The 13537-nt window shown below is 39.7% G+C and overlaps 1 protein-coding gene across 1 annotated transcript; it reads left to right on the top strand.

Moving 5' to 3' along the window:
* The first annotated feature begins 7781 nt into the window (after window positions 1–7781).
* Window positions 7782–13047, top strand: LOC120935672 (MAM domain-containing protein 2-like). Its single transcript, XM_040347725.1, has 6 exons — window positions 7782–7939; window positions 8050–8306; window positions 8474–8558; window positions 8988–9032; window positions 11034–11072; window positions 12953–13047. The coding sequence occupies exons 1-6, from the start codon at window positions 7867–7869 to the stop codon at window positions 13045–13047; spliced, it is 594 nt and encodes a 197-aa protein (XP_040203659.1). The 5' UTR covers window positions 7782–7866.
* The last annotated feature ends 490 nt before the right edge of the window (window positions 13048–13537 follow it).

The raw sequence follows: 13537 nt of genomic DNA, 5'->3' as shown, positions 1-13537 counted from the left end.
CTGTGTGGAAAAAAAAAGAATTTTTTTACAATTTCGCTAAATAAAACCACACTCATTTTCATGTTTTTCGTTCAGTATTTTCTGTTCATTATTACTTGAATACACTCTACTTCTGACCCCTGCAGTTGTCATCCCTGACACCTATTTGTCTGTACACCTTTTTGTTTGCTTTTTTCCAGCTTGGTTTTTTTTTTACAATATCTAATCATTAATCCACCAAGAATTATTTACGCCATAAATATAGAGGAAACTACTATACCTCCTCATCGAAGGGTGGCAGATCTGCATCTCTGTCAGCCAGGCCCTCTTCCTCCGACTCTGCAGGGCTGTGGTCATCTGGGGAAGGTCCGCTGGAAGGTAGCATGGAGGAAAGGTTGGAAGAAAGACTGGACATCGTTTTCCTGCCTTCCATTTCGTCCCGCAAAAAAGCCATCTGTTTATAATACCACAGTTTGGGTTCCTTTGCTTGTCTTGCTGCTGCTCCAGATTTTTTGATTTTATTAGCTTTGTATGCTCTCCTGTATGTGCTTCTGAGGTTGGCAAGTTTATCCTTCACCATGTTGGCAGTGCATCCTGGCACCCAAGTTTGCATATAATTTGCTAGCTCTTCTAGTGCTGCCGCTCGTACCTCTTTATTGCAATATAACGAGTGTTTTGAATTCCACAGGATGGGCGTGTCCTGGTATTTTTGAAGTAAGGCCTCTATAGATTCCTTGCTTTGTAGGAGGTCCATTGCAATTTTAGCAAAATTATATTTCTTTTTGAGTCTAGATTACAAAAACATAAACCACAGAAACATAAATATTCCAAAGGATCAGCGTTGACCTTGATCTAATATGTGTCTTCAAATTTATTACCTATATCTAATTCCAAACACAGTCTCTCTTGTTTAAACAATGATTGGCAGCTCGGCCGCATTGCTTGTACCAAACATTGATTTGCTAGATGCAGAGCCATTGTTCACATTGCAGTAAATATTTTTAATATATTAAATTAAACAATGCTTACAAATGACAGTTTTCATCTAGGCACTCTTTCATGTGTAAATCTCATGCCCCTGACAATGGATGACATAAAAGACACTTCCTAATGACCTCTGTACAACCAACACTTGAACAATACTTTGCCTGATCTGAATACACCATTCAAAAACTTGTCAATGAGGTACAGCATTGTTCACATCTCTATTTTGTGAGGTGTCCAAAAGCATTTGGATACCAAAATAACATTGTGGTACCCCATAGACAGAATAGCTTAAAAAGGGTGCAACCAACAGCCCAAACCCCCATCCCATGTGTCTACATTTTCAAGGCCTCTGCTGATCACATTTTTAATTTCCTTACCTTCCTGTCTCTCGCTCCTCGTTTCTCACGCTCGCCTAATTACCGCGTAAGATGCGTAATCACGGCGTAAACCTTTTAAACACTCCGCGTATTTATGAAACCCCGCCCTCGTCACCTTTGCGAGGCCCCTAATCAATGAGTTTAGGAAATATGGCGTTAACTGTGTATGTTCTGGATGCGCTCGAAGATTCTCCGCGTAACGGACGTAAACACGTTGTTTGCATTCTCTACACTCCGCGTATGTATTAAACGCCGCCCTCTTCTCCGCCCATGGCGTAAGAATTCATCTTTTCCACGCCCATAATCTCTGTGGGAAAGGAAAGATGGCGATGTCACACGAGCGGGCACGATGCTCTCATGCCACAAGTGAAGGGACAGAGGCAGGGACGTCCCGATCAAGGAAAAGAAGATATAAAGCCACTAATATGCGGTTCCAGGAAATGGTGGAGTTAGTTTACATCATGCGAAAAAAGGACTATGATGGTGAATTAGGGCCATACAAGACCCCTAACCGCCGAAAGGCACATATTATGGACAAGGTGGCGAGGAGAATGCAGAGGATGTTTGGGATCACCAGGTCCAAGGAACAGCTGAGGAAACGCTGGTCAGACTTAAAATTGAGGGAGCCACATCAGATGAAGAAAATACTTAAAATTCTGCGTAAAAGTAAGTAAATATATATTGGGGTTGGGGGGGGGGGGGGTGGTGATTGTCTGCAATAATGTGTTGCCATGTATATTTCACCATCTGCCTCCTTGGCCAGCTTGTAATTTTAAAGACATGTTGTTATTTATTTTTTAGAACATAACTAACTACATATTTACAAACAGTGTTCTTAGTAAACAACGTAACATCACATAGTTTATCAGAAAGCCTCGGTTATTCCAGGAACAACACACCTGGACATGGCTCACTGGCCAAAAACTTTGTTTGTAAACATTGTGTAAAAGCTAGTTCTAGAAAAAAAAAGTATGAGAATGGGAAAGGCAAACAGGATTCATTCTAAAAATAGTGGTAAGAAAGCAGATGTTTTCACATCTGCAATGCAGAGCACCTGTGTCTCCCCAAATCAAAAATGGGTTTTGGTAGGGTCTCCCAGAAATACAGTTTAGGGGGGACATCCATGTGTGTCACTTTGCTAAAAAGGGGCAGGATCAGAGCTTGCCATATAGAAGTAATAGCAAAATGTAGGTTTGGTGAAAGATAAAAGTAACTAAATGAAAGCATCTTCTAAGCAATGTGTGCGATTTATGCTCTCCAATATCTGTGTGCTGATGAGTCTACATTTTTTTGGGTTTATTTCAGGGGAAAGAAGTCGCCAGCATTTGGAGGAGGCAGAGAGGGCCAGACAAGGCCAAAATCTGCCATCTCAACATGTGGAGGAGGAGGAGGATGTGGAAGGAGAAGAGGATGTGGAAGGAGAGGAGAATGTGGAAGGAGAGGAGGATGTGGAAGGAGAGGAGGATGTGGAAGGAGAGGAGGATGTGGAAGGAGAGGAGGAAGGAAGAAAGGAGGAAGGAAGAGAGGAGGAAGAAGTAATTTTGGACTTAGAAGTCATAGCAGATGAAGGGCAAGTGGCGGAAGAACAATTTGGCGAATTGAAAGAAGGTGGATTGATGGATGAAGGAGGAGTCCAAGATGATGGGGAAGTGGTGGAAGAAGGAGGAGTGATTGAAGATGATGGGGAGGTGGTGGAAGAAGGAGGAGTGATAGAAGATGTCGAAGAGGTGGAAAGGAGAAGCCCATCAGGTCAGTGTCACCCTAGCTTGATTGAAAAAAACATATGTAGATAGGCCTCATAGAAAAATAATATTGTAAATGCCTTTTTTTTTTTTTTGTTTTAGGGGAGGAGGATGGTGTGCCAATATTTTCACGTGCAAGTGCTGCTATAATTATTCAGCAGGTAATGGAGTGCAGCACTGAAATGCACAATATGCGTGAAAGGATGTTTCTCATGGAACAGAATGTAACAAATGTCCTTTTGGAATGCAGCACGGAAATGGACAATATGCGGCAAAGAATGATGGTGATCGAATCTAATTTTAAGAACATTATTGACATGATGGGCCGTGTCAAAGACTGAAACACCCCCCGCCCATCCCCCGCCCCCACAAACATTTTTACAGTTTGAATAATGAATACGCCAAAATTTGAAGATACACACACAGTGTGCCAACATGTGCTATCTGCCATCACAGAATATCTAATGTCTGTGCTTTGTGGGTCCAACCCCCTCCTCCATCCTCAAGTAGTTGAGAGGAAGGGTTTGCTCCCACAAAACACAGACATTGATCACCCATGATGTCAGATAGCACATGTGGCCATTTGTCTGTTGAACCAATGACATTTGGCGAGTTTGCACTGAATGTGTGTATCTTCCAATTTTGGCGTGTTCCAGTGTGAAAGCACACCATGACTGACTGCTGTTGTGAGTTTTTATATATTTGGAATTTGATTTTGTTACTTTTTGACCATGTTGAACATTTTGGGATACTATAAAGTTTAGACCATAAAGAATAAACAACGCCAAAAATTTTTAAAAATATATATATAGAATTATAAATCTCTCTAATCACTGAATTTAGTGAAGTAGAGATTTGACTCCAAATTCTCACCTAAAAATTTTCTTTTAGAAAAAAACACCAAAAAAAAAAAAAAAGGTTAAAAAATTATTGTTTTTTGTGCCTAAAAAATATGGGCCCAAAAAAATTTAAGGCGGTAAACACCCCACCAAATATAATCTATATATATATATATATGTAAACAATAAATCTAACTATATTTGAGGAAAAAAAAAGTGAACTTGTTAATAAATGTATAATCTGCAAAATATTTTTGGTTGAATTACCTGAAAAAAAAAAAAATAATTTTAAAAAATTTTGACGACTCCTAAGTACAAAAGCAGGGAGTAATGAAAAAAATATAAAATTATTTTTGGGGTCATGAACAAGCAAAAATTAAAAAAAATTGACCTCAACATTTACAAATGGAGTTGCTTCTTATTTCTAGACTCAATACCCTGTTTGTAGATGAGTGAATACTGTGCAAAATGTGGTTAGTTACTAAAAGTGGAGAAATCAATTATGCATTACAATTGAAGAAGTTAGTTAGAGAACCAGGAAGACAGAAAAAGAGAAAAAGCATTAATGACAAACAACTGTATAAAGTCCAATGGTCTAATTATTTATTATTTTTTAGAATATTCCTTTCTTTGGGGGCCGAATTAGAAAGAAATATGATCTGGCATAGCAATGGCCCCCCGACCCATGAAGTACTCAACATATTTGTCGCGTACCTCACGAGCTGATTGGGGGGCCAAGCCAGCGCGACCAGTGTCCAGCCCGGGAAGGGGATCTGAGGGTAGTCTTGCCTCAGAACCGATGTCGGGTAGGTACGTCTGGGAGTGCCTGCGTAAAAAGTTGTGCAAAATGCAGCAGGCAAATACAACGGTGTCCAATTTATATTCCGCCAGATGTATCGATGTCCTGAACAGGCGGAACCGGTTGGTGAGTATCCCAAAGGCATTCTCGACTACCCTCCGAGCCCTGGCCAACCGAAAATTAAACACACTCCTCTCTGAGGTGAGGGTCCTCTGGGGAAAAGGCCGCATGAGGTGAGGACCAAGCCCGAAAGCCTCGTCCGCTAGGAACACAAACGGAAGTCCTTCCACATTATCTTCATCTGGTGGCAATGCCAGACCACCAGCTTGGAGACGATCATAGAAATCAGTCCGTGCGAACACTCCCCCATCAGACATCCGGCCATTCTTCCCCACGTCCACATATAGAAACTCATACTGTGCCGACACCACCGCCATCAACACAATACTATGATAACCCTTGTAATTATAATAGTACGACCCCGAGCGGGGTGGGGGCACAATGCGGACGTGTTTCCCATCTATTGCTCCACCGCAGTTTGGAAAATCACACCGCTGGGCAAATTGGGAAGCCACAGACTGCCATTCCTGTGGTGTGGAGGGTAGCTGTGGTGACAAACAAAATTAGAGATTTAGTACTTTGTAACAAATACATCCTACAAGCATCCTTGTGACAGTTCACAGTATTAAAATTGCATTAGAAAAATGTGCATGGAGAATTTGGGAAATGAAATATATAGGGCCACTTCATTAAGAGACTCCACAGCCCTCTGATGGGGACAATAAAAGTTTGAAGGGGGGGGGGCACAAAAACCAAAAAGTCCTGTTAGAAAAATTGGCAAGGTGGGTTTGTCCCTAGGATAGCATGCTGGACAGGTTAATATTGGGTAATGGACAAATATGCAGGTAGGCCAAGAATAAAACATGTAAAGCTGATATCAACATGCATAGGGAGAAAAGGTAACGTTAGTTAACCCCCCTGACGGTAAACCCGAGCGCGACTCGGGGTTGGTTTTACATGTTAGGATCGGCAAACCCGAGTCGCGCTCGGGCTGGACGGGCTTACCTTTCGCTGGATCCACAGGCTTGGTTTACTCACCTTGTCCCTGGATCCAGCGATGCCACCCGCTGTGTGAGCGAGCGGGACCTCCTCGCTCGATTCACAGTCCCCGTGTGACGCCGATCTCCGTTCCCTGCGACGTTACGACGCACGGGGGCGAAGAACGGCGCCAAATTCAAAAAAGTAAACAAACACATTACATACAGTATACTGTAATCTTATAGATTACAGTACTGTATGTAAAAAATACACACACCCCTTGTCCCTAGTGGTCTGCCCAGTGTCCTGCATGTACTTTTATATAATAAAAAATGTCATTTCTGCCTGCAAACTGTAGATTGTCCAAAAGTGTCCCTTTATGTCAAAAATGGTTTTAGATCAGCTAGAAAACAGCGATAATAAATTATAATCACTTGCAGAATTGTGCGATAGCGATTTGCGGGGAAATTCGTCATAAAAAAAATAAAATAATGACAGCGACAATTCTGCAACTGCAAATTTCAGTGATTTTGAGTTGATTACATTATTAAATAATTTTTATTATAATTATATTATTATTTGTTATAATTATTTATAATTATTTATTATATTATAATTTATAATTTTGTTTTAAAAAAAAAAAATCATACCCGGGATGCCTACAAGACTCTTGCTTGGTCAGATTTAAGTGAGTTATTTCTAAAAATTACAGGCCTACAGTATAAAACACCAATTTCCTTGCAAAATAAATGTACCGCTTTTGGTACGTAATTCCAGACAGAATCATACCGCCAGGGAGGTTAAACACACAGCATATCTGGGAAATTAAAAATAAAGTTAGTTGGACACATTATTAGAGCCAGGAAACTTACCTTAATATACTCCTCATGCATAACTTTGATGATGGCAGCACACGTGTCCGGTATGATGACCCCAAGCGCCTGCGGAGAGATGCCTGTCGAGAACTTGAGGTCCTGCAGGCTCCTCCCAGTCGCCAGGTACCGCAACGTGGCAATAAGCCTCTGCTCGGCCGTGATGGCTTGGCGCATCACAGTGTCCTGCCTCGTGATATAGGGGGACAGAAGATCCAGCAGACGGTTGAATACAGGGTCCGTCATGCGGAGAAAATTCCTAAAGTCATTAGGATTATTCTCCTGGAGTTCCCTAAGCAGAGGCATATGTGAGAACTGGTCACGCTGGCGCAACCAATTCTTGGTCCAGAAACGCCTCCGCCCCCTGTTTCTGGCCAAAGTACTGGACAAATGAACATATCCAGCAGCCATCCCATAAACAGCACCAACTCGCGAAAATTGACGCTGCTGCTCCATCATGGCTTCAAACCGGCCGGCTGGTCAGTCAAGAACACACTGAAACAGAAAGCACTCGCAAATCCAGCACTACCTGCGACAAACGCGTGACAAACAGATACGAGCGCACAGGATGCAACTGCTAAAGCAGAAACAACCTGCTTGCCTATAGCCGAATGACAACTACGTTACCGCAAGCACACGCACTGAACCCGTGAATACACGCTGTCAAAGCCTGGAGACCGAGAAGCGCGAATCAGCTCTAACCAAACCTTCACTAACACGAGCAAACACGTAACTAGCAAAAGAGGAACAGAGGGCGGCGCCATTAACTTTGGTCTTCCCCTTTATAGTGACGTCGTACGTAGTTTACGTGCACGCGTTCCGGTACGACGGGAATTTGGTCCGCTGGTGTGTACACGCCAGCGGAACAAAACACAAATCAGCCTTGTACGCCGGAAACTGTCGGGCAGACAGTTTCCAGCGCACAGATCCGGTCGTGAGTACAAGGCCTCAGAGGGAAACAAAACGTTCTCAGTTACAGCTATGAAATATAGAATTGTGACCTCCGTATCCCAGCCTACTGACAATAATGGGTCAGCAGCCGACTCGGTCACCTCTATAAATATTCCTACAGTAATCATGTTCAAGTTCAGCTTTAACGCTTGCACATGCATTATACAGTATGCACAATATAACTCATAAATGTTATCTGTGTTTCCTAAAACAGATGTATGCCATATAGATTGTTCTTTTGATGTGAACTTGTGTAACTGGAAACAATCAACGAGTGATAACATGGACTGGATACACTGGAATGGCTCAACCCCTTCCGATTTTACTGGACCATCATTTGACCACACAACAGGATGTAAGTCATTTATTTACTTACTTTCTCTGTTTGTAATAGTTTATATAACTCCCAAAATAATGGTTCATAACAGAAAAGGTACTTCAGCATTAATATTTTAATTTAAACAGATGGCTACTATCTATACATTAATGGACAGGATTCAGAAGAGGGAGACTTTGCAAGATTGGAGAGTCCTGCAAATTGTTTCACTGGAACTCATTGCTTACAGTTTTGGTATCACATGTATGGAGCAGCAAAATACATGATGCTGAGGGTGTCAGTACTAAGAGATTATGGTTTGGAAGATGTCTTCACTATAGAAGGAGATCATGGGGACATGTGGTATTTAGAGAAGATTTTCCTGCCTGAAAGTGATATTATCCAGGTATGCAATGTATTTCTTTTGCCAAATGAATTGTTATTAAATCTATTACAAATAGTTTGATCTCTTTTTGTATGTTATTGTGCTTTTTAGTCATTGTGCTCTTTGCACTGGCATATTATAAACCCAGTTCTGGCTATTAGCTATAACCTCATGAATTTTGTCAACAGATTTTCATTGATGGTGTCAGAGGTGAAGATTTCCGCAGTGATGTTGCTATAGATGATATTTCTTTTTACCCAGGATATTGTACTGGTAAGCTGTGATCCATTCATGACAGACTATTTGCTTGGTTATTTCCTAGTCTTAAAATAATATCTAATAAAGTCTGAGAATTTCAGTTTAATATGATTAAATGACTGCCACAAAGGAAGATTGGGGCTTGTAGTTTATTTTTTCATTCACAGATCTCTGTGAATGAATAATGTGGCTGTGCGAGTGGAGCACCATACAGCTGCATTGATTTCAAAAGTGACAGTGGCTGCGAGGATAAAAAAAACATCTGCACACTGTCAGGAGTGGGATGGTTTGGGGGGAGGGTTTGTCAGCTTGCAACCATGTGACATGATACAACCTAAATATGGGTGTAACATGGTTGGAGCTAGGCTTTAAACATTTCTTTAGGATGTCTGGCTTGTGTATTCTAAGACTGCATTGATAAAAAATGAACTTTTGTCTTTTTAGCAGCAACAACTACCACCACCACCACTGTAACTACAAAACCGACAGGTAAATAGTTTGAGTAGTTTTATTAGTCCATATCTGGCAATACACTAGTAGAATTGTGTTAGACGAATTTCATTTTGGGAATGTTCATTTGAATTAGTAATTGTTATTGGGGCAAATTGACATCCACAGTGGAAAGAAAATTCGAAGGAGCAGGATGGAATTTCTTTCTTGAATAAATTAATTTGTAAGAGTGACTGTGGTCCAGCATATCATCAAACGTACTGATGAGAATTTTCATGCAAATTTTCATACGAATGATTTTCATGCAAATATTCATACGAATGATTTGAAAATCGACTAATGTATGGCCAGCTTTACACACCAAATAAAATCATCACTGCACAGCTTTTTGTTTACAATGAGAACATGGAATAACATAAATATTTTTCAACAAGCTTTTTTTCAACAAGCTGTTCCACCCTCAATGGTTAAGAAATGTAAATGATGAATCTAAATTTGTATGAGCCAGACTGGGTCTGGATTTGTATGAACCAGTTCAGAACAGACCTTTCTACGTGCAATGACTTCAGATGTAGGCTTATGTAGCATATGAATGACTCTGTATAAAGCTAAAATTGACAGAAAAGTAAAGTTTGTGAAATATTTAAACGTTTAATTCTGACAAACATTCAGATTGCTTTACATTTTCCTTATACAGCTGGCCTATTAGGGACATTTTCCACTTTCTGTGAAATCTACCCAGCCTAGCTTGGCCAATAAGCGATGTGCTAATAAACTATCTGGCTAAATATCTATGTCTGCTAAAATGTGTTAGCTGGTGTACTTGTAACCCACCTTCTGGGCATTACTATGGTATTTGGATGTGGGTCAAAACATCTAGGAAATTCTGCTCATTCCCATGGAGAATTCTGAGCAGGGAATCTATGCCTTCTGCATTTGGTTAGGGCTGTACACTCTGGTGATTACAGATGGTAGCTGAGTAACTCGAGATGGCACATCTTATGCTACTGAGACCTGAAGGGTTTTTCTGACCCTTTTTTGGATATGGTGTCTTAGATGTGTTAGATATACACTCCCCTGTATACTTACCTGAGTGCTATCTTGATCCAGTGCTGTGCCCATTTGCAGCAGCTCTCTTATTTCTCTCTGCTCACAGAGCAGCAGTAAAAGCCGTAAAAGCAGTAAAAGCTGTTCCACCCTCAATGGTTAAGAAATGTAAATGATTAATCTAAATTTGTATGAGCCAGACTGGGTCTGGATTTGTATGAACCAGTTCAGAACAGACCTTTCTACGTGCAATGACTTTAGATGTAGGCATATGTAGCATATGAATGACTCGGTATAAAGCTAAAATTGACAGAAAAGTAAAGTTTGTGAAATATTTAAACGTGAGCAGAGAACAGGGGTTGGGGTTGGGCTGTGTATGTCAATAGATACACACAGCACAGCTGGGTCCCCCCACATAGCAAGCAGCTTGCTATAGAGTTTATATGGATGCACACCAATAATAGGAGGAGCCAAGAGTACTGGTGGGGTACCCCAGAAAAGGGGGTTCAGGGTTGCTCTGTGCAAGACCATTGCACAGAGCAGGTAAGTAGAGCATGTTTGCTATTTTAGAAAAAAAAGCCTTTACAACTGCTTTAGCTGCTTTGAGTATTCAGGAATCACTTAAAGGTGCATATAGTAGGACATAGCCAGACAAATAGAGGTAGAGAGCTCCAGAAGATTGGAGAGGCTCTGGAGAGGTCCTGAAGGTGAGCATTGGAGGAACAAAAACAAGAGAGTTAGAGAGCAGTCTAAACTGGGTAAGCCCATGTGCTAATACATAAGCTGGCTGCTTAATCTGCTCTGTGAAATGTTCTTGCTAGTGAACCTGTCATCAATATATCTGGGCCACATCGCTTTTTCTTGTGGACAAATCTGTGCAGACAGTTTTACTTTTTTCATTTGGATAAGGTGTGCTCTGTGATCATAAAATATGCGATTTGTTAAATTTGTAGTTATAAATAGTTATTAGACAATTTGTCTTTGTATCTGTAGGTTCTACTGTGTCATCAACTAAAACCACATCATCACCAGGTAAATATATTGCTCATTTTAAAGAGTTGAGTATTATTTATAATAAATCTATTTATTTTGTTATTATACATTGTAAGACCTTGATAATAAATTGGAAGTCATGCATACTTACATGACAGTTTGACATAAATAAAAGTCATGCAAATCTGACTTACACTTAAAATGTATAATTTGAATTATAGATTGCAGCCCTTACACAGAACAGTTTTAGATTTACAATAGTACTAGTTATTTGTATGACTGCTGTGCAGGGTGCACATTTTCATATACTAAAATGTATCGGTGATACAGTGAGTGTAAGTCCACCCAGCTATCATACTGTAAATACATTTATTAAATGCATTGAACATTAACATACACATATACAGTAAGTGCACACAGGTTGTAAATGTGCATAATTTTTCTTATAATTTTACTAGATTTTATTTTTCTCTATACAACATTTGAATTTGAAAATATTTTGTTATCTATAATAATAGTACTAACAATATAACAATATAAAAAGAAAAAAAAAATGAAAAATAATGTAATCATATTCTGTATGAGACATGTTTATACGGTTGCCTGGCATTTAATTCAGGAATTGTTTTATAAAATGTTGGGCTTTACTTGAATGTAATATTATTTAAATTTTGTTTCTGCATGAGTTCAAAAAAGCATTCATAATGTCCATAATTAAAATAATGTATGATTTTCTCTCCTGCATGTTGTCAATTTTGTTTAGAAAAATAATTGTCATTAATTAATGATTGTTATTGTCATTAACTAATAACTATAATTTGAATACATAGAATGGTCACTGGTAGACACTTTTGTATGTGTAGCTAATGTGAACTGATGGAATAAATCACATAAATACTATATGTAGTGATCTCATAAACGTGTCCAATAAATGTAGTGATACAGATGTATAGTGTCCAGTAGTCCAGTTAGACCAGCAGACCAAAATCTCCCCCAATGCGCCGAATGGATTTGACGCATGCATGAAAGCATTTTCCTTCCTGGTTTGCGGACGTGGCGGCGTCAACGTCACCGCCACGTCACCGCGCTGTCTGTCCGCGGGGATTTTGGTTTGATGGTGTGTACAACCATCAGACCAAAATCTCCGAGCGGACATGTCCGATGAAAACGGTCCGCGGACCGTTTTCATCGGACATGTTCGCTCATCTGTACAAGGCCTAAGGGTCTTTAGCTGTTCCTTTGATCTGTGTTTGACCACTAACCCTTTTGGTCAGCAAACACCTTTTGATGTGTAACCTTGAATGCCTGTATGTAACACAGATATACCATGCCATACACATAACACACTATTTTAAATGCCTACACATCTATATTAATATTACAACACTATACTTTTGATGATCTACAATATTATTCATATTGAAACATATTTATTTTTCACAAACAATTCCTGTTAGCAACATCACAGTAACATTATTTACATAACAATAACACTATTCTTACCATTCCAATTTAAAGTGCATGTATAGACAATTGTATTAATTTATTTTAATTGCGTTTAATCTAATTTATTTAATTGTTTTGGATAGAATAGACAATGGTTAAGACCGCTGGCAGGTTATTTTTTGATGCCTGTGGCTCATTGGGAAGACTCCTCTGATCTCCTGTCCTGGATAAGAAGGCAATCTTAAAAGGGGAATTCTCATTACAGACCCTCACCTTTTGCTCTGGTGACAACTGTAAAATTAATTTGGTGACAATGTTGACTATGGTCACAATGACAAATAGAGGGGTGATTCATCCTAACAGGGACACAGAGATAAAGAAAAAAAAACGGACACAAATTCCAACCCTTCCCCAATCTATCCAAAACTAGAAAAAGTTTTAGATTTACAAACACTTTTTTTTTTTGTGTACAGACACTCCATATATTACTGATTTTCTCATGTTAAGACTGGCAACAGACACTCATTTACCAAGCACCCAACTTTTTCTTGCAGTCCACTATTACTGATATTCATTCATTCTATCAAGGTACAATACATGTTGTTTTCAGCTATGCTTGTTAATTATCAATATGCCTGAATCATATGGCATAATCATGTTTTTATTTATAAATACCTTTTTTTTTCTTTAAGCGATCACATGACCTCTTTTCTCAGCTGCATAAGATGCTTTGAGAGGTGGGGTGGAGACTGCAGAGGGATGTGTCAACAGGACACTGAGAAAGAGCAGTACACTGATGTTCTGAGTGAGATGTTAGCTGTGCATTGGGGGCAGTTCAGCACAAGTCTGCCCATTGGAGTACAGGCAGACTGTGCTCCTGAGTACAATGCAAAAAGAAAACTAACCACGTTGCAGGGAATGTGCTTCCATGCCCAGTGTGATCAGTTTGAAATTGGAAAGCAAGGGACTTTGAGGATCACCATGTATTTCTTACAAATGAAGCGATGCAAAGAGAGCTGGATACTTTTAAATATAATACATGGTATCACAGACATACT

This window comes from Rana temporaria, chromosome 4 (genome assembly GCF_905171775.1).
Source record: "Rana temporaria chromosome 4, aRanTem1.1, whole genome shotgun sequence".
In the NCBI taxonomy this organism is placed as follows: domain Eukaryota; kingdom Metazoa; phylum Chordata; class Amphibia; order Anura; family Ranidae; genus Rana; species Rana temporaria.
Note: the sequence above shows the minus strand (reverse complement) of the source record. Positions and strands in the feature narration are given on the sequence as shown.

What these genes read in the sequence shown, in the direction of transcription:
- LOC120935672 (XM_040347725.1), top strand. Translation starts at nt 7,867, where the DNA reads ATGGACTGGATACACTGGAATGGCTCAACCCCTTCCGATTTTACTGGA. An exon ending in ATTTGACCACACAACAGGAT is followed by an intron (nt 7,940 to 8,049) that starts GTAAGTCATTTA and finishes TAATTTAAACAG; the next exon opens with ATGGCTACTATCTATACATT. An exon ending in TAAAACCACATCATCACCAG is followed by an intron (nt 11,073 to 12,952) that starts GTAAATATATTG and finishes TTTTGTGTACAG; the next exon opens with ACACTCCATATATTACTGAT.